This window comes from Nannizzia gypsea, genomic scaffold, assembly GCF_000150975.2.
Source record: "Nannizzia gypsea CBS 118893 supercont1.1 genomic scaffold, whole genome shotgun sequence".
NCBI classification, from domain to species: Eukaryota; Fungi; Ascomycota; class Eurotiomycetes; order Onygenales; family Arthrodermataceae; genus Nannizzia; species Nannizzia gypsea.
In genome coordinates, this window is record NW_003345201.1 from 3754126 (window position 1) to 3777193 (window position 23068).

A 23068-nucleotide genomic window follows, 5' to 3' on the forward strand; every position below is an offset into this window, starting at 1 on the left:
AGATTCCCAGCGGACGTTTATGAACCGTTTCGGGCAATAGCGATGGATACCAACTCCGGCACACCACTGCTCATCCCACCAATGTAAATTGCATTTATTGGGTTTGACCAGACACGCGCTCTACAGGTATTTCCCATAACTATGCGGTTACCGTGATCACTGGGGTCTGTACACATTGAATTCCGGTTGGTACTGGAGAAGAGCTGCTCAGTCCCCAGACACCAGTAGGACGGAAACAGAAGGCACTCGGAAAGCCCAAAGTCCTTTGATAAATATACTTAAATCGATGTATCACCTCAATACGAACCGCATCTATCAGAGTAGTTATCCTGAGCGGCAGATACAGGGCGAAATTGGATCTACCACTCCTTAATGACGGCACCAATGAAGGGCCATCCATAGACACAGAACTAACACGTCAATAGCTTATGTCGGCGCATTACACGCAGAGTGGCATGAAGAGAAAAGAAGACGAAGAATTAGATTCAGCATATTTTTTCCCAGCTTTTGTTTGGTTAGCGCACGCCAAGATTATATCACGTGATACATCGTTTTTCCACGCACAAAAAGCAAAATCGAACATCTTTTGGCAACTCAAAGTTGAACTCGAGCAGCTTTTGGTCCTCAGCATTCAGAAAATCGTGGCAGCCTAAGGGACATTTGTGGTGTCAAGTTGCTGCTGCCTTGGCTTTGCTTTGGCTGCTGAGAATGATACAGGGGCCATGACTAGACGTTGTTCCTGGCCTTTGATTCAAAAGGAAAGGGGGCCATATCAGAATGCTCGACTTGAACACACTTGATGGATCGACTTGGGATGTCGTGATATCGGGCACTGGCCTTCCCCAGGCTTTACTGGCACTGTAAGTCCGGGGCATACTCGAGTGAAGCGCAGTATGGCTGTTTCCTGACACGGAATTTACGTGAAGTGCCTTGTCACGATCCGGCAAGAAGATCCTCCATATAGACAAGAATGACTATTATGGCGGCTCTGAAGCTGCATTTAGCCTGCAGGAAGCAGAAGAATGGGTGAAAAAGATTAATGAGGGTATGATCTCTATCGATTCTTTGTTTACTCTATGGTTTAGGACGCTGACATGCCTTTATCCAAGACAGTGCCTAAATCTATGCCCTTCGAATCTGCATCCATATCACGGCCTGCTGTTTCGGATGGTGAAGGGAACCAACTATCGTTCTCACGTGCATATACACTATCTCTATCGCCTCAGCTGCTATTTTCTCAGTCCAGGTTTCTCCCGTCATTGGTATCCTCACGGGTCTATCGTCAGCTCGAGTTTCAGGCTGTAGGGAGTTGGTGGGTATATCAGCACGGCACTGGTTCCGAAACCGACTCCCAGCCAGCTACACTACGGCGCGTACCTAGCAGCCGCGAAGATGTGTTTACTGATGAGACCATGAGCATGAAATCGAAGCGGTCTTTAATGAAGCTTCTCAGACAACTCATGCAACAGGGTAATGACCAGGATACTGAGATAGGGCCAGAGGTAGACCCAAACATGCAGTTTCAGGACCTGCTAGAGACCAAATATCGCATTCCCAGCGATTTGTTCGATCCGCTGCTCTCGCTTTCTCTTTCATTCAAGAGTATTGACACAACCAATGCTGTGGACGCTATTCCAAATATCAAAAGGCATCTTGCCTCCATTGGGGTATTTGGTCCTGGTTTCGGTGCCGTTCTTGCTAAATGGGGAGGTGGAGCAGAGTTTTCCCAGGCTGCTTGCCGTGCCTGTGCTGTTGGCGGTGGTATCTATGCCCTTGGTAGGGAAATCAAGGATGTGGATGTGATAACTGAGGGAAGCGAAGGCGAGAATCTGCATATTTACCTCACGGACGACGAGTCTGTAAAAAGTAGATATGTCGTTGGATCCAGATGGGATATCCCGGAACAGATACAACGCGAAAGGGTACATCCCTATTCCCGCCTTATGCGAGCTATTATGGTTGTCAATTCTTCATTGGAGATGCTCTTTCCACCGACATCAGAAAACGGACCCATACCAGCTGGCGCAGTTGTTACTATCCCATCAGCAATGTCTGACCCTCCTACATATCTCTTGGTACACTCAAGTGATACTGGAGAATGCCCTGCTAACCAATGTGAGTACTATCATTTTCTTTACTCCACACTCATTTAACCACTTTCTATGATGCCTTTATATTATCTACATTGTCTGCAATACCATTGAAGATAATCCCAATACTTCTGATCCAGAGAGCCTAAGGGCCTCGTCTTTCGTCCCATACTACATTATGTTCTTGAGTTCGATATATGTTGCTAACATTCGATGTAAATAGGTATAATTTATGGCTATGTCCTGCTGCCCGCTGAAAGAGGTCAGGCTGTCCTTCAAAGCGCAGTGGACAACCTTTTGAAATCTTTAGATGCGAAAGCAAAGGTAATTTGGTGCGCTTATTTCACCCAACTGGTGCGCCCAGAGCTTGAAAGTGGCGCAGATGAGAACCTAAGAGGGTCGCACGATAACATCTTCTCTTTCCCGGCCCCGGCACTTGACTTAGCCTTTGACGATGGTTTAATCGATCAGGTTAAGCAGGTATGGAAAGTCATAATGGCTGATGAAGCTGATGAAGATAACTTCTTGAAATTTGATGATCGAGAAGGTATGATTGACGAAGAGGAAGTAAGTGAGGCTATGTAACTGTTTGAATGTTACAAATACCCTAATATACATCCTGAAATATTATTTAAGATAATATAAAGTCCATCAGATGCGTTTTTCTATCTAAATACCTTTCTTGGCTGATAATTTATCCCATCTACCTCTATGTACAGCGGAACCCTTGCTGGCATAGGGTAAGATAAAAATATATATCATTACCCTTGACTGCTGCACACAAGTTGGGGTGCTAGAAGGTAATAGACATAGTGACTACCGCCTAGCCAGTCCTCTTGCTCCCTGTTGCTTTGATATATCGGCCTTCTCCATCCATAACTGTGGAAAGTGCAACCATACATATATCTAGTGGATATCTCAATCCTCCTAATAAATAGAAAAAGAGCTCTGGGATCATGGAGTTATATACCAACTCTATTAATACTGATAGGAGATAGCTTGTTGAACTGCCTATATCAATAATACTACAGGATGCTCCTATACCTCCTTACTACTATCCTTTGCTGTATTGTCTTATACTGCACATTCCTTGCTAACGTGGTCTGTCTTTATCTTATTGCTAAGCTCATGTTTATGCTTACCCAGGCACGCCATACCCGCCATACCTAGTGGCCCTATAGCTTGTATCTTTGATATGTTTGGTTAGAACACTGTCTGGACACAACACCAATAACTAACTTGGCTGGCTTTAATTTCCCCTTGTTATCCTGTCTGCAGCGCACACACACACACACACAATCTCTCTTCCCTCCCCCCTCCTCTCATTCTCGCTCTCTTGCTTATTCTCCAGACTTCTACTACACATTAACAGCTTTACTAGCTGGATACTTCTTTTCTCTACTGCTGTCTTCAAGCTGAAAGGGATCTAGGGGTCACAGGCGTTGTTCTGTCTAGGAGCCCGCAACGACGCGCCTTCTATGCTCAAATAGTGACAATGCATATCCGACCCAAGAACATCCTTATTAGCCTGGTGCTGGTGATTCCAGTCTTCTTTCTCTGGGCTAATATCAGATATGATCGGATTGCTCTCTTTAACCTTGCCCGTTCTTTTGATCAGCTCTCTCGGTCAAGCCTGAATGTAACCCCCCTGACGCGTTTTCGGCCCCAGTTCCCATCTGTCGAGGCTGTCGATGGACTGTGCAAAAGGGGCTTGATGCTTCCACCCCCCTTGTCATACTCAGAATGGCTTCATCGGAAGAATTTTACTCGGGCCTACATCCGGCCCAACATAGTCAGCTCAGACGCGAAATTCGCCTCTATGGAAACCATCAGACAACCCGTTCTCCCAGATTTCATGGCCCTGGACCGTGGACTGACGGCACCTCCTGAGGATGACGGAGAGGGCGCGTTGACATGTCCTCCAGTCATCGATGTGGATGTGGCAGCAGACAGTGAGGCTGACGATACCGCCACCATTCTCTTTGGCCTTGCAACAGACGTAGACAGGTTGAGGCGTCTCCTCCCGTCACTCCTTTTCTCATACGGTTCATCGAAGGCGAACCTGCTAGTTCTTGTCCCTGAGGGAACGAAAGATATCGATATCCATGAGACGTACTTCCGAAACCGTGGGCTAAACCTGACCCTCAAGACTTCGCCGCTTGAGTTCACGGCTCGTTATTTCGGCCTGGTTGAAGCATTCACTGAACATATCGAAAATACTCTTCCCGATGTAAAGTGGGTTAGCTTTGTGGACGACGACACCTTCTTCCCGTCTCTAGCTACGATCGGCAAGCGCCTTGCAACAATTGATGCCACCAAGAGACACTATATCGGATCTCTCTCCGAGGCTGATATTCAAGTTCAAGAGTTTGGTCCTATTGCCTTCGGTGGGGCTGGGGTATTTGTGTCAAAGCCACTTCTAGAGACCATGCATATGATGTACCAGAAATGCCAGAACCTTGGTACTCAACCTGGAGACCAGAAAGTGGCACATTGCATCAAGAAGTTTGGAAATACAGACTTGACACTCTGGGATTCGCTATACCAAATGGATATACGTGGTGAGCCTGATGGGCTGTTTGAATCAGGGCGCCGATTTGACTCTCTCCATCACTGGCAGAGCTGGTACACCAAGGACGTTGTAAGGATGAGCACAATCGCGGCTGTTGCAGGACGTAGTTCTGTCCTACGACGATGGCGTTTCGACGAACGGATCACAGGCAAAGGACAACGAACCTTTTGGGTGCTAACGAATGGCTACTCAATGATCAAATACACGATTGACGCCTCTGCAAATGCCGAATCTGTCGGCTTCGACAAAGTTGAAAAGACCTGGGAAGGAGATGATAGAGTGTTTGAAAAGCGACTTGGGCCCATGAGACCAAAGGACCAGCCCGGAGTAAAAAAGGAACGATGGATGCTTGCGGAAGCTACCGTCATTGGGAACAATGTACATCAACTGTACTCTAGGGAGCTTGATGAGACACACAGTGTGATCGAGCTCATTTGGCTAGGAACACCTAGTGCCTCGGGGACACCCGAGTAGTATCTGGCTGTTGTATCATTCCGGACACAGCATGAATGCACCTTTTGTTTTTAATACGAGTGGTGCTCTTTGTTTGAAGGTCTTTCCCACGGGTTTGTTTCTTTTATTGTACTGGCTCTATCCTACCCTTGTCTCTGCTATTAACTTTACGCTTCAATCCTGGCATATGCTGGTGTAGACATGGTCAAGATAGGATATTCCCCTGCCAAAATAACTAGTTAGTTTAGTTACGTAGCCAATTCATTGAAAGAACTGTGATAAGCATGTTTTCTGCAATACATCTGTGATTATCAATGTTGTAGGAAAGGCGTAGTCAGCTTTTAGGAAAATGGTTATAAGTAATTGATCAAATTCGAACGTAGCTACTTATGACTATCAATTTTGTCTAGGCCGACGGGTTGTTAACAAAGTGTGACCGAGATTTGCCACAGTTACGTTAGTTACGGTAACTAGTTAAGCCCGGGTATATATTGATGCGAGGGTTTGTTTCTTCAGAAGCAGGTTACATATAACACCGCCACGTCGAACAACACCAATTTAACAACACATATCTTGTATCTGTACTGTTGAGCACACAATGGATTCCTTAAGCAGGATGACCGAGACAACACAGCAATGTGTTGCGGCTTCAAAGCTATTGATTGGGCTCCCTGAAGGGACACCAATAGTCAAATATACCAATATGAAGAGACTGAAGAATATAATAGATAGTCAGTCTCACGACTGTTATGTAGATAGCTCGAAAAGCCCTTTTTTAGTTGTTACATGTGTGCGCGATACCTTCTTTGAAGACTTTGACAAGACCTACCCCGATAGAGGCCCAAAAATCTCATACAAGCTTGAAGAAGGAGGCCCAATTGCAGTTCTCGAAGTCATGGCGAGCGGTGTCCATGAAGTTACCAACGCCCGCCTCCAGTTGGAGGTCGGAAAAGCGCTGGAGGCGATGGGCCTCGAGTACGAACTCATTGGCATAAACCAGAAACTGGTGGAGAGCTCAAATAAGGCCTGGAAGAAGCAGGCAGACCTATCTTATGCTATAGCAGGCCATACCCGTTGGCCCGTGCTGGTCTTTGGGACTGGCTTGTCGGAAACCGCGAAAAAGCTGGCGATCGACGCTCAGGGATGGCTGGAGGCACAGGGATCCGACACCCAAGTTGCCATAACGATAAAGATCGATCGGCATCAGCCAAATATTACTCTCCAACGTTGGGAGCTCTCATATCCTCGACGCATGACCCGTTCTCAACAACCAATTGGAGCGGTTACGCAAGAAGTCCGCGTTTTTTACAAGGACGGCGTCGCGAGAGCGACAGGGGATCTAATCATCCCCTTTGACAAAGTATTCCGCCGTCCAAAACGTGGCCGCAGAGAAGCCGACATTAGCATCAAGAAAGAGAAGCTGGTATACATGGGCGAGTTAATCTGGGCGGAGCAGGGGCTTGTCTAAACTATTATCTTGGTGCGGAATGTTCGTCTGTTATTTGTATTGTTCTGCGAAGATAGTTACTGGCCTGTCATGGTTTCAGTATCATGGTCTGTCCCGACATTGAATGTTCAAGATGGCAAGGCAGAGATGGCAGTGAGCCTTGTGGTAGCGGGGGTGTGGTATTGATGGAAACCTTCGAATGCGAGTTCTCAAGATGCTTCATATCCCTGATCTTTGCTCTTGACTGATTTGATATTTACCCATGGCTATTAATTTTTTCCTAGCCAACCTGCTTTGAGAAAACAAGAAAAGTGAAGAGATGCCTTCGTTAAGGTAGGCTATCGAAGTTTCATTTTATATACTTCGTATTTCACTCAATCTCACTGCCCACTGCTTTTGAAGAATTATCATCAAAGGCGCGGAGAACTCCGCCCTGCCAATTATTCCATATACGAGCGGTAGGCTTCGGACCGATTCCTTAAGGGAGTTCTCCGCACAGAGACCAGACATCCTCTGCTTCTTATGTGGGGTCAGCGCAAACTGAAGATGGGATCGACGTGGCTGGTCCCCTTCTACCAAGTCATTTTATATCTAACGATGAATAGCACTTTGTCAATTTCCCTTCATCCATGCTTTTCTTCTTCTCCTCCTAGTTACCTCTCCAATCCGATAACAGGGCTGGAATGCATGCCCGATGACCTTGAGTTTCGGGAGGGCATGAATACGAGCGCACAGGGAGTTCGTGCTTCTGGTTGGTTCGCTCCCTGCAGAGCCCAGAGTTGAACGATCATCGGTTTAGCCTTACTTTCGGATATCTCCTCAAAGCAATGTATCTTTTGTTGTGGTGTCCGCTGGATACGGAGGTATGGCGACGATACGGGGTTGCAGAAGAGGGACCAGCCTGGATGGACTCTGTTTTTCCCAGAGGAAAAGAATGGATGAATATAAATAGGCAGATGTCCTTCAGTGGAATACCCTCATTCTACTCCAGGCTTCACAGAGATACCCACCTCAAACAAAACCCTATATACAAACAAACAAATATATTGCTACCATCATCACCATGAAGTTCAGTGTTCTTCTTGCCTTGGGTGCCAGCTCTTTGGCCGCTGCTGCCCCAGCTGCTACCGCCTGTGACTGTGGCGCTACCGTCATCGACCGCTTGCTCTTTAGCACCTCCATTTCCTCATTCCAGGCCGCCCGCAATGCCCTGAACCCACCATGCTGCGACTGGAGCTCTGACAACTGTTCCAGCTCCCCTGACATGCCACGAGGATATAACTTTGTCCCTTCCTGCCAGCGCCACGACTACGGATATCGCAATGGAAAGAGACTCAACCGTTTCACTGAGGACTACCGCAAGAAGGTTGACGACAACTTCAAGACTGATCTCTACAACTACTGCAACCAGTTCTCTGGCCTCGAGAGCTGGAAAGGCGTTGAGTGCCGCCGATATGCCGATATCTACTACTTTTTCGTCCGCGAGTGCGGTGATGGCGACTGCCCTTAAAGAATTTCCCCAGGGCTCAAGTGAAAAGAAAGTGGGTGGGAGACTCTCTGTGAAGACTTCGTGGAGTAGACATAGTCAGGAACCACCGGGCATTGTTTTGTATATAGTCCCAATAATGAATCTATCGTAATGTTTTTGTGAAAGCTGTCTCGATGGTAGCACCATATTTCCTGTATTAAGTGCTTGTACCTGGATATCTATTCCTGGTTCATCGTGATCGTCCTTTCAATGGTTACCCTGAAGAAAAGCCTTGACCAACCTCTATATCTATTTTTATCAAGGTTTGGCCGAAGATCGTCTTGGCGGATCTTCAATAAACGCTAGTCCTTTTTGGGTAAATAGGAATTTTATTTATCCGAAAGTTTATTTTGTTAGTCATCGCCCTTCGAGCCTTCGACCAAAAGAGATAAGAAGGCGCTCTTTCAAATAGGTTGATTGATACATTGATATCAAGAACAACTAAGGCTGGATTCCTATAAACTGTTTCATACCCACAAGTATTATACCAGTGCTACGATAAATTATGTCGGGATCCTCTCTCGAAACGTGGGCAATCCCTCGACTTGCTAAACTCCTTCCGTTGGACGAGGAGTCTCTCCGACAAGTCATATCATATTCATCTTCTCTGTCTAAAGACGAAAGTGCAGAACATTTGAGAAACCTGCTAGATGACTCTCCGGCAGCTCTTGAGTTTATCTCTGCATTCAATTCACGACGTGGCCAGTCAGAGCGACAGAACAACAATGGTCAAGGCAGCAGAGGTGGACAGATACCCAAGAAACAAGCCGGGACAAAATCTCAGAGGGGTGCCTTGAACCCCTCGCCCACAGCTAGGCGACCAGAAGGATATGGAGATACCAGTGGTGGGTATACAAAGCCACAGAAGGAGGAGAACTACATGGCCGGTAGCAGTTCTGGGCCCAGAGACGTTTCGGAGAGTGTATCGCCAGCATCATCATCAAGAAACCAATCACCAGCTCCCTCGCAGTCGAAAAATAGGCTACCGCCATCTGCTACTGGGCCCATGATATCGGAATATCTGCCAAATGTTCGATCAAAGAAAGTTCCGAAGAATTTTGGACAACATAATGCTGCGCCGTCGTCATCAAGCAATAACACAGGGCAGAAAAAGACTGGCCGTACAACAACCGCCACTAATGCCGCTACTACTACTACTACGACGACGAATAATATAGCAGACATCACATCTGCAATTGCCGCCTTGGAAATACTATCCTCAAATCCCTCTAAGACCCAAACACGGAAGTGTAACTGCAACACTTCTATCCACCCTCTCTTCACGCCAGCACCAAATTGCACTTCATGTGGGAAGATAATATGTGCTCTGGAAGGCATACAGCCGTGTTCGTTTTGCGGTACTCCGATTCTCTCTAGCGAGGAAGTCGAAGACATGATCCGCGAACTACGATCTGAGCGTGGTAATGAGAAGATGCGAGCCCATAATGACAGTTTCCGCCGCGAGGACAACGTCCCCGCCGCCGCTCGAACAAGCATCGAAAGCAACACAAAGTTAACTGCTGCAAAGGCTCACCGTGACAAGCTCCTCTCTTTCCAGGCACACAATGCGCAAAGAACTCGGATTCTAGACGAGGCAGCTGATTTCGATATACCTACTTCGTCTTCCACACAGTGGATGACGCCGGCCCAGCGAGCACTGGCGCTGAAGAAGCAACAGCGCATGCTACGGGAGCTGGAAGAGCAGTCCAAGCCGGAGTGGGAGAAGAAGAGCGTTGTTATGAGCCTGGAGGTGAAGAAAGGGAAACTCGTTCGGACATACGAGAAGGCAGAGCAGCCAAGGGCCGACGAAACCGATACTGATGCCAACGCAGAAGAGGCAGCCGAGAATCCTACTGAGTCTCCTGAGCTGTCTGTAGGAGAGGGGACTTTCTCCAACAACCCCTTGCTAAAGGGCGCTGGCCTGGTCAGGCCTACATGGAGACCGTCTGGCGAAGGTAGCGACAAGCTTCCTGTACGGAGAAGAGAGCAGAAGCAGGCCTGGAGACGAGTCCAGGACGACAATGACGACAACGAGCAGTGGATTCTTGACGGTGGCCTGCATGGGTACGATAGGGAATCAGAGCCAGCGCAATGCGGATAGTCTATATATATACGGGAGCCCCATCGTGATGTCGACAGGCTGTTCATTAGCATAAAAAGAAATATGCCTGCGTATTAAATTAATGACTTACATGTTGGCTTGAATCTGTCATTACGTAGCATTAACTCGCTCGTTAATTGTTTCTTCTTCTTCGTGTCTCCTCGAAGCGCAGAAATGCAACTGACCTGATCGCTTCCTACAACAACGCCAACTCTCTCCTCCTGCCGCAGCGACTCCGTCTCATCTTCGCCTGGCCACTGCGACAACTAGTCAAATATCACAACAATGGCCGCGCACCAGTGACCGGCAACCCGCAAGACACCCATTGGCCTGCAACCGCAGCAGGACAGGAACGACGAGCCAATCTCTCTCGCCGCCTGGAGATTTCACTTTGGGCGTTTCCCACGGGTCCAGCCCGCGTGCGCCAACCTGGAAACCTGTACTTTGTACTCTGCACCCTCGATGACGGCCGGTGACGTTCGCATCGCAGACATCCTTCACATGAACCAGGTTTCTGGGCGTCATGAAACATGCCACTCGTCAGTTCATGTTCGCCTTGTTTCTTTTCTCGTCCCTTTCGCTAACCTGCAGGTATCCATCTCTAGGCCCAGAGAAGCCACTACTGGCAGGCGCGCGAGTCTCCCCACCACAGACAAGAAGCCGTCGATATATAGCCACCTGAGCCCGTTGCTTCACTACTTTGTGCTCCCTATAATACTCATAGTTATACACCTCGCCCTTACATTTAATGTCCCTACCGTGCTCGGAGACGGCCCGAGGATTCCCCGCGTGTCCTTTCTGACGTCGTCGCCGTTGCTCTACTTCCTTGCCCCTCGCCACAGCACTGTGTCGACAGCACAAACACCACCCGAATACCTGCGCCAGTGGTGTGAGAGCCCGTACCTGCAAGGCCTGCTCGACCCAGAACAGATATTTTCCATTTGTCCCTCAAAGATGGCTTCTGCGGTGCTAGAGGAAGCCAAGCGGATTTCTGCGGGGTTTGAGTACTCTACAGAGGAGCTCAACAAGGGGGTGGAGGAGTTTCTACATGAGATGGAAGTTGGACTGTCTCAAAACAGTGGTTCCGGACTGAGCCAGATCCCGACTTACATTACTTCTATGCCCGACGGGACGGAGAAGGTGCAGTATTTTATGCTTTCCCTTTGCTGGTGACGACTGATACTGACGTTGTTTTTGGTCCCGGTGATTATAGGGCGTATACCTGGCTGTCGACCTTGGTGGTACCAACCTGCGAGTTTGCTCTGTCAACTTGCATGGAGACTCCACTCACTCGATGATACAATCGAAGTCTGCCATCCCTAGAGAGCTGATGGTTGCTGAGCATGGCTCAGATCTATTTAATTTCCTAGCAAAGCAAATTGAGGCGTTCCTACGCGAGCACCATTCGGAGCAGTTCAGCTCTCACATCGAGAAGAGACAGACGGGGGAAGTGAACGAGCCATATGCTGAGGAACAGGTGTTTGACCTTGGATTTACCTTCAGTTTCCCTGTCATCCAGCATGGAATCAACAAAGGTGAACTATACCGGTGGACAAAGGGATTTGACATCCCTGAAGTTATTGGTAAGGACATCTGCCAGCTGTTACAGACAGCGATTGATGAGCTCAAGCTGCCCGTTCGGGTTGCAGCACTCATCAACGACACCGTGGGAACGCTGATGGCGCGGTCATATTGCTCTCCCGGCAGCTCAACGACGCTGATAGGAGCTATATTTGGGACCGGAACCAATGGAGCATATGTCGAGAAGATGCTCCGCGTTAAAAAGATGGAACAGTGCAGCAGCAGCGCATATAATAAGTCAGCGCCCGACATGGTGATAAATGCTGAGTGGGGTAGTTTTGACAATGCCCTCAAGGTGCTCCCAAACACGGAGTTTGATATCCAGTTGGACAATGCGACCTTCAATCCCGGGGTCCAGATGTTCGAAAAGCGGATCTCGGGCATGTTCCTAGGCGAAATCCTCCGTCTTGCGATCCTCTCGATGGTGGAGAACCCTTCTGTCAGCCTGTTTGGTAGCCCGGCGACGATCGACAAGAAATCTACCCTGTACCAAGCATGGGCGATTGATGCCAGCATCCTGAGCATTGTCGAGAGTGACAACTCTGAAGATCTCCAGGCCGCGAAGGAGCAGATACGCAAGGATCTTAACATCACGGATGTTAGTACGAGTGATTGCCAGGCCGTCAAGCTCGTAGCACACTCTATCGGCAAGCGTGCAGCACGACTGGGGGCTATCGCTCTGGGCGCCATCGTCATCTCCAGCGGCCGACTGGCGACTGACGAAATGGTTGATATCGGCGTCGATGGCAGCCTGATCGAGCACTACCCCGGCTTCGAGGGTTATATTCGGGAGGCTTTTCGTGAGATACCGGCCATCGGACCGGCTGGGGAGAAGAAGATTCGGGTCGGGATCGCAAAGGACGGCAGCGGTGTAGGAGCAGCGCTAGGAGCCCTGGTGGCCAAGAAGACATCTCAAACGCTGCAAGGGTAAGCTGGTGTTTTACTTATCTCTGATCGTCGTGCTAGCTGTGAATCTCTCTACTTATATACACTTGCATATTTACGTGTACCATCTCATGGAGTTACGAACTGAGCTATCATTTCTCTGCCCATCTCTACGGAGTGCCCAGTAATCACGCCGCCCATCCGGAGTATGTCCTCTCAAATGACGTAGGCAAAGCAAATATCACTGTCAACTTCGGTATCAACATCGCTATCAACATCATACGATGCTGCGATTTGCCGGCGGCCGGCAACGGGAAACGGCATATTATGTCATCAGCGCTGGGTGGTGGGGCAGGGGCGGGCGGGACAAGGAGATAAGAGATAAATAGGCGGCGGGACGTCTTCCTCTTCTCCTCCTTCTTCTCCTTCTTTCCTCACTCCTCACTCTTCATCTTCTGTCTCTCGCACTGCCTGTTGATAGCTACAGCATCTCTGACCAGTCTGCTATACCGATTCTTGCTGCTCAAACCACGTTTAACCACATAAACTAATTCACAATGCCTGCATTGAAGGCCGGAGACGTTTTCCCCAGCGATGTTGTCTTCAAGTGAGCCCTCTGCCTCACCCATCCAGGGTGGAACTTGTAGCCAGGCCAGGCAGCGCTGGTTGACAGGGTAATCCAGCTGTCGAAGTGTTGTGACGAGGCTAACCATGGATGATATTTCAATAGGTACATCCCATGGACTGAGGAGAAGAAGGGATTCAAGACCTGCGGTGTCCCTGTTGCATACGATGCCTCCAAGGAGTGGGCCAATAAGAAGGTCGTCCTCGTCTCCGTTCCAGGTATAAACCCCCGTATCGGACGGTATAAGCGTGCTTGAATGTCGACAACTGACGCCTGTACAGGTGCTTTCACCCCAACCTGCTCTGCCACCCATCTCCCTGACTACGTCAGCAAACTCGGTGAATTGAAGAACAAGGGTGTCGATAACGTTGTTGTCATTGCCTTCAACGACCCCTTCGTCATGAGTGCCTGGGGCAAGGCCAATGGCGTCACTGGTGACGACATCGTAAGTTATCCATCTCGTCTCAGGTTTGCCTGATTACTGCAAGTAACATGGCTAACCATGTCAATCTTTGTGACATATAGCTCTTCCTCAGCGACGCTGGCTCCCAGTTCTCCAGTGCCTTTGCCTGGACCGCCCATGAGGGTCGTACTGGCCGTTACGCCATGGTCATCGATCACGGCAAGGTGATCTACTCCGAAAATGAGCCTGCTATCCCCAATGTCACTGTAAGTTTGTTTCACTCTCTTTGCTTCCTGGGGTATACACTCAGGCTAACTGGGGCATGAAACAGGTCTCTGGTGTCGATGCCGTCCTCGCCGCTTTGTGATTTCCCCTTTCAATAGAGGTATAGATATGGCCTAGAGTCTAGATATGAGTTAGCGGTACTTGCCGAGCCTAGATTATAAATACTATCAATGAAATTAATGACATGTCAAAGTTAGTCCCTGTTTCATAAAAGGACCTAGGTATTGCTGGGGCGCGTTTTATTCTTCAACTTGAAAATAAGAAAACAAGAACCTGATTATCTAATCATTGATGAAACTCAATCTTATCAAGATAACAACGAGGCTAGTCCGAATACGGAAACTTCACGCAACTTCTTGACTTTCGCGAATATCAAAATGAAAAGGATAGGACGACTTGAGATACATCTTGCCGGGTGGCTTCATCAATTCCACAACTTGGAGGCATGGCCTCAAACGGACCCAACAAGCGCAAAGGCGTATGGGATCCCTCTTCGTCTCTCAATCGTAAGCGAGTGAAGATACATGATGCTCGCACTCTGGCTGTACAGAGCTCTGACGCAGCTCTGTCGAAAACCGGGGAGCTCAATGTTGCGGCCTTCGTCGCTGCTCGACAGTTCGAAATCCGTGCTCTAGAGGCTGGGATCAGAAAGTCCAAAAATGCAGCTACGACACGCGCCTTTCAGCAGGTACCTAAGAGTCTCAGGCGGAGAACTGCGAGTCACAATGTGAAGCGTGTACCCCGGCGACTACGAGCTCGAGCGAAACGGGAGGTATGTGTTTTTGGTCGTAAGGTCGTCAATTATAGCATGGTTGTACTCATGATTAAACAATGTGTAGATGATAGAAGATAACACCCCGACTGTCACGGCACGACGAAGGAAACCGACTGAGTTGATGAGACTCAGACTCGAAAGCGCCAGGCGGCTCCAGGGTCTTAACGCTCGCTCAAAAGCAAAAAGGCAAGCTGCAGCAAAGGCCAAACTGGCAGAATCTCCCCATTATGCTGGTCATGATGCCGAAGTTGCCCCTAGAATTCCAAAGATAAAAAAGAACAAACTCTCCCACCCTCAGAAGCCGGCATCGAAATTCAGAAAGCGCCAGATTTGCAAGACATGGCTGCCAACTCATATGTTTCATGCAAAACGGGCACATCTTACAGCACCAAAAGCCCCGCTATGGAGATTTGCGATTCCATTGACACCTACGGAGAAATGCTATCGGTCAACCCACCGTGCCAGCGGGGCAAGGGGTGCAATTGCTTGGGACATGAGCTACATGTCTACAATTAGCCTCGAAGGAACATATGCCAGTCTAGAGAATCTTTTACGAGCACTAAGTGTGAATGGGCAGAACGCATGGGGAAGTAATGGGCGCAAATGGAGGAACGGAACTCGAAGTTTACACGCCTGGGTCTGTGAAAGGGATGGGCAAAAACGCCCCATTGCTCCTGTTCACTTGATCTGGTGTCCAGTCAAACAAGATGAAGATATAGAAATGGCAGATGCTGACTCTGTGCCAAAGAGACAGCTAAACTCAAAGGAGCCAAGACGGCGCATGTTCCTCAGAGTCCACCCATCTGCTTTCTTGCAGCTGTGGGAGCAGCTCTTAAACTTAGCCAAAATCCAGAAACCTCAAGTTATGGTTGAGGACCTCCGGTTCGAAATAGGGAGTATAGAAATATCAGGGCCCGGTGCTACGGAGGCCTTGCTAGGTGCACTGAACCCTACTCTGCCCAATGGTGTGGACGTGTGGCCAGAAGGCTCACCTGAATTAACATGGCAGTCTCTGGCTGGGTTAACAAATTCAGCATCGTTACCTCAGAATGCGCTTCTTTCATTTAACATCACCGACCCGCGTCTCCGTTTCCCACCCAAAACTATCAAAATACCAAAGACTGCTGAAAGTCATACTAAGTTGATGGAAACATTGGCTTCATGGAAGCCAGACTCAACTCAAAACTCGCCCACAGATCTGTTTTCTCAACCTGCCAGACGCAAAGCATGTTGGCAACTATCATCTCAAAAAGCGATAAATAGGAGGAAATCCCAAGCTGGTCCAGGAGAGAACGTTCCTCCGGAACCAACTGATCCAAATATTCCCATAATACTTCTTTCCACTCACAATACCTCAAAGAACTCTAACTCTCAAGGTTCATGGACAGTTCTGCTACCATGGAAGTGCGTCACACCAGTGTGGTATTACCTACTCTACTACCCCCTCTCATGTGGAGGAAATCCGCGGTTTGGCGGAATCCAGGAGCAGCAACAGCTTGCATTTGAGTCGAAGAAGCCGTGGTTTCCAGGTGACTTCCCCGGGACCAAAGCTGGATGGGAATGGGAAATCCGCGAACGGAAGAGAGCGAAGGAAGCCTGGGAGAGTAAGCCGAAAGCAAAGCGGACTGAATATAACAGTGTCAATCTTGGGCCAGGGGAAAAAGGGGAAATTGGTCAAGGTTGGGCTTGCGACTGGGAACGTTTGCTTTCAGGGCCCACTTCATTAGCCACTGGTAATGAAGTTAAACCGGTTGAGAGCAATAATCAATCTGATGGCCCCGAAACGGCTGAGGCGGCTGTGACTATTCCTCCAAACCTCAGCCAGCTTGATCCTTTGATTGCCGCTGAGATTATATTCAGCAAGGTAGAATCAATTCAGCTTCCTGCCTCAATGGAATCTCTCCTTGAGAAGCCCACTCTTGCAACTGTTGCGATAACTCTCTTTAATCGAGGTACTCCTGTGCGGCGTTCTCGAATATACCGCCTCCCAACCTCGGATCTATATCTTCGATCAAAGTGGCTTTCTCTCTTAGACCAGTTAAAGCAGCCCTCAAAGAAGGCAAAGAACAGCTCTAAGGAATCTGTGCATTTACCAATTCCACAGGAAGAGGACCTACTGGGCTTCGTGACCTCAGGCAATTTTAACCTTGCTGCGGGAAAGGGAACGGGGATTGGTGCGATACTGGTCAATAAGATATGTCCTCACAAGCACCCGGATGAGCCCAGTGCCGCTTCAGCCAGAAAAGGCAGCCACCAAGTGGAAAATAAACTCATAAAGGTATGTATCGTGAGAGCTGCTGGAGAACGTGTTGGAAGACTAGGGTGGTGGGAAATTACTTGAACCCACTGTAAATATATCACAACTGCATTACGCTCGCTGTATCATATTTATAGATCAAGAAGCAATGTAGTAGATTATGCACTTCTCCCATTTCCACCTGCTCTTGCTATGGTACACTTGCTAGGAAATCTCTCTAATAATGGCGTTACAATATTGCTTTCTTCCTTAGGGCTCAGATACCCTACCAAAACTGTTGGCTCATACCCGCCTCTCTCAGCTTATCATTTTTTGGACCCATTCCTTTTCTAGCCTGGCAACTTCACGTTTGAATGTATCCACTTCTTGCCAGCAGTCCAAGGGTCTCTTCTGGTTATCACGTAGACATTTCACAACACCCTCCCTCGCACTTTCAAGCTCGGGGTCCAGTTTTCGGATTGTAGGTCTAGAGGCCAGAGATTCCCGTAATGACTCGATTTCTTTAGCAACTCTTCCGCTGCTTACCATTTTGGGATTCACTGCAGCGGCCTCGTCATTACTCTCCACCGGCGCAGAGGCAGCAGGGACATGATCAAATTCAGTTCCAGCAAATGGGACTCGAGGAGACTCAAGGGATAGCGGTTGGTTGGCAAGAGTGGAAATGTTGCTTTTGGCTGCGGCGGGTGCCTCGGATGGATATGAAGCTGCTATTCTCTTTTCGATATCTGCTAGGGTTTGGGTCTCACGTTCACGGATGCGGTTCAGCTCCTCAGCAACGCGGGCTTGGATATGAAGCTCCAATGATTGAGAGCGTGAAGAGTCGGTCTATTTTGAAAGGATATTTCAACGGTGCTTAGCGGATCTGGTCGGATTGGGATACGGTAAATGGATAGATGGCGTATTATTACCTCTGAGCTTGACTGTAGCGACTCGACAAGGCCTTGGGAGAATTGGACAGGTGAATCACTGCATTCATTATGTGTTAGTGGGCCAGTCTAAATACTATAACTGCTAATTAAGCGATTAACGCCCACGGCGGGTGGGCAGTAATGGAGGTTGAAGAATTCGCATTGTCGTTGGCGCGAGAAACAGACCTGTTAAACACATGTTTTCTCCCCTTCTCTGAGTCCGCTGGTTTCGAAGCGCCTGCTCCCATGGCTTTCCGAAGTCAGTACTCAATTCCAATTTGCGCAAACCAGACAGCACTCGGGGACTGGTCGTGTTTGTTTAATTTTCCATGGTGGGAATAGAATCACCTAATATACGTCACGAATTCGTGAGAAAAGAGTCACGATAAGACACAATGATAGCCGTTACAGCAATTGAGACAAGATATCCCGTAATTCGTCGAAGAGGCGCCAATTGCCTTTGATTTCGGGGTTGCTGCTTCGCCGTCAACCGCAACCTGTACGTAGTTTATCAACCGGGAGGTTAGAAAATATGATGACATAATACATATCACGTGGATTTGTTCACGTGATATAGCCTTAAGCCAGGGCAGGGGCTGATCTCTTTCTCGCAACCAACCAGGACAACAACCAACAATTACAAGAGCGCGAGATGAGACGAAGAGCTTCATTGGAGCAGCGGTGGTTGTCAATGTAGCCGTCTAAAGAAGAAGAATGGTGGTGAACATACTCTATTAGTCGAATAGAGTGTCCATGGAAGATGCATCTCTTCTATTCTTGTCATTCAGTAATTCTATGAAGACTTCTCAACACGAATCAGATGATACAATGATTGCCAAACGGTTCCCGGGGCCTGGTCTAGGTCTTACCATGGTTAACTAGCTAGTGCGAAGGGCGTCGGTGACAATATCCAATTCGCCACCATTACTCCCGCCATCCTAATCTGTTTCAGCCGCGGTTTTCAAGGCTCGGGGAAAGGTCCTGCAGCTGCCAGCTATATATAACTCATCCAGTACTCCGTACGGGTCACATTACTTGGGCAACGAGGGGTTCTTACAACCTTGTCTACGGAAGACAACGAAATATTTCCGCATGCCGAATTGATCTACAGAAGAGCAAACTGGGAAGAAGCCTGGGATATATGTTAACTAAAATTGCTGCGACTTTTATATGAATACAAAGGCCCCACTCGACCTCGTGTTTTTGGGCATATCGCTATATATATGACTGGCCCTCCGCAATTTTCCCCAGAATTATAAGCCGCACATAAAACAAGATAATTGCACCAACCTCTAGTGGGCGTTGAGAAAGGACTATAATTTCCTGACAAGATGAAAGCTCATGGAAGGGAAACCATAGTGGTGATCGGGTGAGTTAGCGTACCACGCCAGATTGACATCAGCATTGAACTCACATATATGTATACATAAAGAGCTGGTGTCCTTGGCCTTTCATCGGCCTTGGAATTGATCGAGAAGCCCGAAACTTCTAAATACCAGATAGTACTCGTCGCGGATCACTTCTCAACAGACCCCCCAAATCCGGTGTACGCAACCACCAATGCTGGTGCCCATTTTCGTCCTATTCCTGCTACAGATACCCAGACAGAGCGAGAGAGTGATCATGCCGTGAGAACCTACTCTCGGTTCAAGAAGCTTGCTGAAGAAGAACCAGCGTTTGGCATCGAATTCCTGGAAGGAATTGAATATGTATCCGGGCCAGCCACCGAGAAATATAAGGCCATGAAGCCTAACTACGTGAACCAAGAAGGATTCCGGCTACTAGAAGGCGCTGAAAAACCGGCTGGTGTTGAGTTTGCCGCCCGATATGAGTCTTTCATAGTCGAACCTGACACTTACTGCTTCCACCTGCTACGACGTTTCAGACTGAAAGGAGGTATTATTTTACGCCGAAAGGCTGCAGTTCGTGGAAGAGGCCTTCTGTCTGGATGACTACAATGTCTCGCTTGTGGTGAACTGTAGTGGAATGGGTTTTGGAGATCCAAAATCATTCATCATCAGAGGTATCACTTAACTTTAATTGGGCTTGTTTGCACCATCCTGAGACCTAGCTCTAACAATTCACCATAGGCCAAACATGCCTTATTTCAAAGACTGCTGCAAAAACAGTGACACAGCAAAATGCGGATGGAACATGGACGTTTCTGGTTCCTCGACCTCTAAATGGTGGAACCGTCGTCGGTGGTACAAAGGAGGTAGGTGACTCGAACCCTACAGCTTCAATAGCGGTCAGAGAGGAACTACTTCGCAACGCTGCAAAAATGTATCCCGACATTGTCAACTCCAAGGGAGGATTTGATGTCATCAAGGACATTGTCGGCCGGCGTCCTGCACGAGAAGGCGGAATGCGCCTGGAAGTTGAGATCCTGCCTAACAAGAGGCCCGTCGTTCATGCCTATGGTATTGGTGGTAGAGGTTTCGAGACCAGTTGGGGCATAGCTGAGGATGTTCACCGCATGGTAGCGGAGACTCTTGAGAAGCGGCCTTTGGCCAGCCGTCTCTGAGTCACTTACTGCTGGGTATACCTGCCTGCTTGGAATGATGCTACACATATGAACGTCACGGTTCAAGAAAGCGCTGAGAGGACAACGTCAGGTGCTTAGTGAGGTCTTATTAGATGAATGCGCAAGGCTTCTTTCTGACTCAATGGGCTACAGAAAATAATAATAAAAATAATAGCTGCCATCTCCCACGATCAAAAAGAAATCCTAGCATGTCTTGGTTTCGATCCAAGGTCCTCCGGGTTATGAGCCCGGCGCGCTTCCGCTGCGCCAACATGCTTTAATTGATGTAAGAGGCCACCCTGAGAAGACTTATAGCTAGTCATGTGGAACGGTGCGATTTTTAACGGAATTGGGGGCAACATCATCATATTGGAGAAAACTTCTAACTTCTTTCCTTTTTTTTTTTCGCCTTGTTGATGCTGGTTGGTGGGTGGAGACAGTTGTGTGAGTCACAGCAAGATTTAGGACTTGGCCACTCAAGTCGGGTATGAACGTTTTTTCCGTTTGACCGCTTGGTAGGTAACTGGCATTCGATAGTCAATAGTCAATAACAGTAATTATAATGATAATATTAATATTAATACTAATAATAATAGGAGAACAGGCAGAATATGTCGTTCAGGTTAGGTGACATTACAGAAAGACGAACGATGCTGTTATGTTTGTGTGGCAAGTGTTACTTATTACTCCGTATATATACTATTACCGTATTAGAGAGTGTTCTACAGAGTAAAGAGGTTAGATATATATCACTGGGTATTCTACAATTCCCTACTTCGTACACAACATGTACAGGAACTTGGATATAACTGCCACACAGAGGTCAAAGGACAGGTTCCTACGGGGTTATCACAGCTTAATCTTGGGAGGAAGAGGCGTTTGCAGGGCGCTGTTTCATGGAAGGCGACATTGAGGTCATACATCATGACCAATTAGACATCCGGGTAAGACAAAAGAGAGGAAACACGTTGTTTTGTTTGTAAAACAAGAGTCCGTCGGCGTTGTCCATGCCGTAGGTTTTGGGACACTTTCAAGACAGCTTGGACGGCCCCGATACCACTCAGTTATGTCCCTGCAGAGCGTGCTAACTTACTCCGTACTGTCCCATGGGCTTTCGAAGTTCAATTTCTGAAAAGAGCTCCGTTCAAAATCGTGAGCTGACTCTGCGGTTCACCATCCAAGGGCAGCAAAGAAAAATCAAGCAATAAAGCCTAAAAGAAAAAAGGTTTCTCCCCTGCCAAGCCAGTAACTAGTCCGATCAGGAAGCTTGAATATCTTCCAGCCAAAGCAGGATGAGACGATGACAGGGCGAGGAACCACTCGACGGCTGGCTCTGATAAGCAAGGCTAGCAAGAAGCAGGCAAAATTAGAAGAGAGGATCCCGATAACCTGATGCATTGCTCAACATCGGTTAGCACAGTTTGTATCTTTCGTATCGAACCGAGAGCGCAACGCCCAGTTCCGGCCTGCTGAAGAGCCGGGGTAGAGGAAGAGCACTGGTAGACGTGAAACAAGGGATAGCTGATTGGGCAGCTCACTCTGAGTGCGGGATGGTTGACAATTGCATGCAGGAAGCACACCTAAAACTTTTCTTTAAGTGCAGGAAGGGCGCCCCAGACTGTGTACATTGTCCGCTTCATGCACACGAAATAAAATGAGATTGATGACATGTCAATGCAGCTTACAGTCGGCATCCGAATGCGTACGGAAGGGACGGAGAGTAATTGGCCCCCCTCTTCTGCGGCTGCATCACGGCATGACAGTCGGAAATCCCGGGACCAAGGGTCATCATCGATCAACAGTATCGGACGGGGCGATCGAAGCGGTTTGCCCAGACTCTTTGTTGGGAAGGAGAGTGCAAGCGCCTGGCAGTCTCTAGTATAAGGTATTGCCCCATATGTGCGGATTATTTTATAAATTGTGGCTGCAAGAATTAGACAAGTTATATTGATATGCCTGTCGCAACACTTATGTTGATTGGTTAGTGAAGGCTGTTCGCAGAACCGCAGAACCGCAGAGTCCAAGTTCATTATTCTCGTAACCTGGAAGCCTGCATCGATGTTCCCGTCCCTGGTTAAGCAATTTTCGCTGACAACAGCCCAGTTCCGGGATGCTAGGGGCCCCAGTAAGCTGCAGATGCATGTAATAGTTTCCTCCATAGTTGTCGCAAGACAAGACGATGCAAAAGGGCGAAAATGGACAGAAAAAGCAAAGACGGAGCTGCGAATATACGAAGCAAGCGTCAGAAATGAAGGAAAGTAATAAAACCCCCCTCCTTCAGCTGCTTGACCAGGGAAGCGAAGCGCTTGACCTTCGAAAAAAGCATCGAGTGGTTGTTGATATCCGGAAGTGGGAGTGGATACCGTCCCAGCAGCTCCCTAAAGCAGTTGGAACTGGAAAGGAGGCTTAAGCGGAGCGGAGAATCAAAGTTCCGCCGCGGACTTGGTACCTGCGTCCGCTTGGGGCAACTTCAACTTCATCTTATCAAAAACATATCACTTCGAGCCTTCGAGCCAGCGTAGACAACGCTTTGCTCCATAGCAAATGGCAACGAGCAGCCACCAGACGAGCACACCGTCCGACGTTAGCGAGCTATATAACCAGGCTGCTGTGTTGGACAATGCCGACTTTTTC

At 48.3% G+C, this 23068-nt stretch overlaps 10 protein-coding genes and 1 non-coding gene across 11 annotated transcripts; 9 read left to right on the plus strand and 2 right to left on the minus strand.

The window, feature by feature from the left end:
- Positions 1 to 777: 777 nt before the first annotated feature.
- On the plus strand, positions 778 to 2747 carry MGYG_01375 (hypothetical protein; the record flags this gene model as incomplete). Its single annotated transcript, XM_003177246.1, has 4 exons — positions 778 to 860; positions 927 to 1045; positions 1114 to 2115; positions 2314 to 2747. The coding sequence occupies 4 exons, from the start codon at positions 778 to 780 to the stop codon at positions 2673 to 2675; spliced, it is 1566 nt and encodes a 521-aa protein (XP_003177294.1). The 3' UTR covers positions 2676 to 2747.
- An 838-nt stretch (positions 2748 to 3585) lies between these two features.
- MGYG_01376 (hypothetical protein) lies at positions 3586 to 5136 on the plus strand (the record flags this gene model as incomplete). The annotated part of the gene is made up of 1 exon (XM_003177247.1): positions 3586 to 5136. The coding sequence occupies one exon, from the start codon at positions 3586 to 3588 to the stop codon at positions 5134 to 5136; it is 1551 nt and encodes a 516-aa protein (XP_003177295.1).
- A 577-nt stretch (positions 5137 to 5713) lies between these two features.
- On the plus strand, positions 5714 to 6583 carry MGYG_01377 (hypothetical protein; the record flags this gene model as incomplete). The annotated part of the gene is made up of 1 exon (XM_003177248.1): positions 5714 to 6583. One exon carries the CDS (start codon positions 5714 to 5716, stop codon positions 6581 to 6583), a length of 870 nt encoding a protein of 289 aa, XP_003177296.1.
- Positions 6584 to 7625: 1042 nt separating this feature from the next.
- Positions 7626 to 8072, plus strand: MGYG_01378 (secretory phospholipase A2; the record flags this gene model as incomplete). Its single annotated transcript, XM_003177249.1, has 1 exon — positions 7626 to 8072. The coding sequence occupies one exon, from the start codon at positions 7626 to 7628 to the stop codon at positions 8070 to 8072; it is 447 nt and encodes a 148-aa protein (XP_003177297.1).
- A 523-nt stretch (positions 8073 to 8595) lies between these two features.
- MGYG_01379 (C2HC5 finger protein) lies at positions 8596 to 10191 on the plus strand (the record flags this gene model as incomplete). Its single annotated transcript, XM_003177250.1, has 1 exon — positions 8596 to 10191. One exon carries the CDS (start codon positions 8596 to 8598, stop codon positions 10189 to 10191), a length of 1596 nt encoding a protein of 531 aa, XP_003177298.1.
- Positions 10192 to 11145: 954 nt separating this feature from the next.
- On the plus strand, positions 11146 to 12703 carry MGYG_01380 (glucokinase; the record flags this gene model as incomplete). The annotated part of the gene is made up of 2 exons (XM_003177251.1): positions 11146 to 11331; positions 11405 to 12703. 2 exons carry the CDS (start codon positions 11146 to 11148, stop codon positions 12701 to 12703), a joined length of 1485 nt encoding a protein of 494 aa, XP_003177299.1.
- Positions 12704 to 13171: 468 nt separating this feature from the next.
- Positions 13172 to 14092, plus strand: MGYG_01381 (hypothetical protein). Its single transcript, XM_003177252.1, has 5 exons — positions 13172 to 13264; positions 13388 to 13500; positions 13564 to 13727; positions 13808 to 13951; positions 14017 to 14092. Exons 1-5 carry the CDS (start codon positions 13215 to 13217, stop codon positions 14050 to 14052), a joined length of 507 nt encoding a protein of 168 aa, XP_003177300.1. The 5' UTR covers positions 13172 to 13214; the 3' UTR covers positions 14053 to 14092.
- Positions 14093 to 14415: 323 nt separating this feature from the next.
- On the plus strand, positions 14416 to 17086 carry MGYG_01382 (hypothetical protein; the record flags this gene model as incomplete). Its single annotated transcript, XM_003177253.1, has 2 exons — positions 14416 to 14742; positions 14810 to 17086. The coding sequence occupies 2 exons, from the start codon at positions 14416 to 14418 to the stop codon at positions 17084 to 17086; spliced, it is 2604 nt and encodes an 867-aa protein (XP_003177301.1).
- A 213-nt stretch (positions 17087 to 17299) lies between these two features.
- MGYG_01383 (hypothetical protein) lies at positions 17300 to 18158 on the minus strand (the record flags this gene model as incomplete). Its single annotated transcript, XM_003177254.1, has 3 exons — positions 17300 to 17827; positions 17911 to 17968; positions 18097 to 18158. 3 exons carry the CDS (start codon positions 18156 to 18158, stop codon positions 17300 to 17302), a joined length of 648 nt encoding a protein of 215 aa, XP_003177302.1.
- A 1083-nt stretch (positions 18159 to 19241) lies between these two features.
- On the plus strand, positions 19242 to 20434 carry MGYG_01384 (FAD dependent oxidoreductase superfamily protein; the record flags this gene model as incomplete). Its single annotated transcript, XM_003177255.1, has 4 exons — positions 19242 to 19279; positions 19343 to 19751; positions 19834 to 19933; positions 20001 to 20434. 4 exons carry the CDS (start codon positions 19242 to 19244, stop codon positions 20432 to 20434), a joined length of 981 nt encoding a protein of 326 aa, XP_003177303.1.
- Positions 20435 to 20639: 205 nt separating this feature from the next.
- MGYG_10513 lies at positions 20640 to 20711 on the minus strand. The gene has a single exon. It is a non-coding gene; the product is annotated as a tRNA-Met (tRNA).
- Positions 20712 to 23068: the final 2357 nt, after the last annotated feature.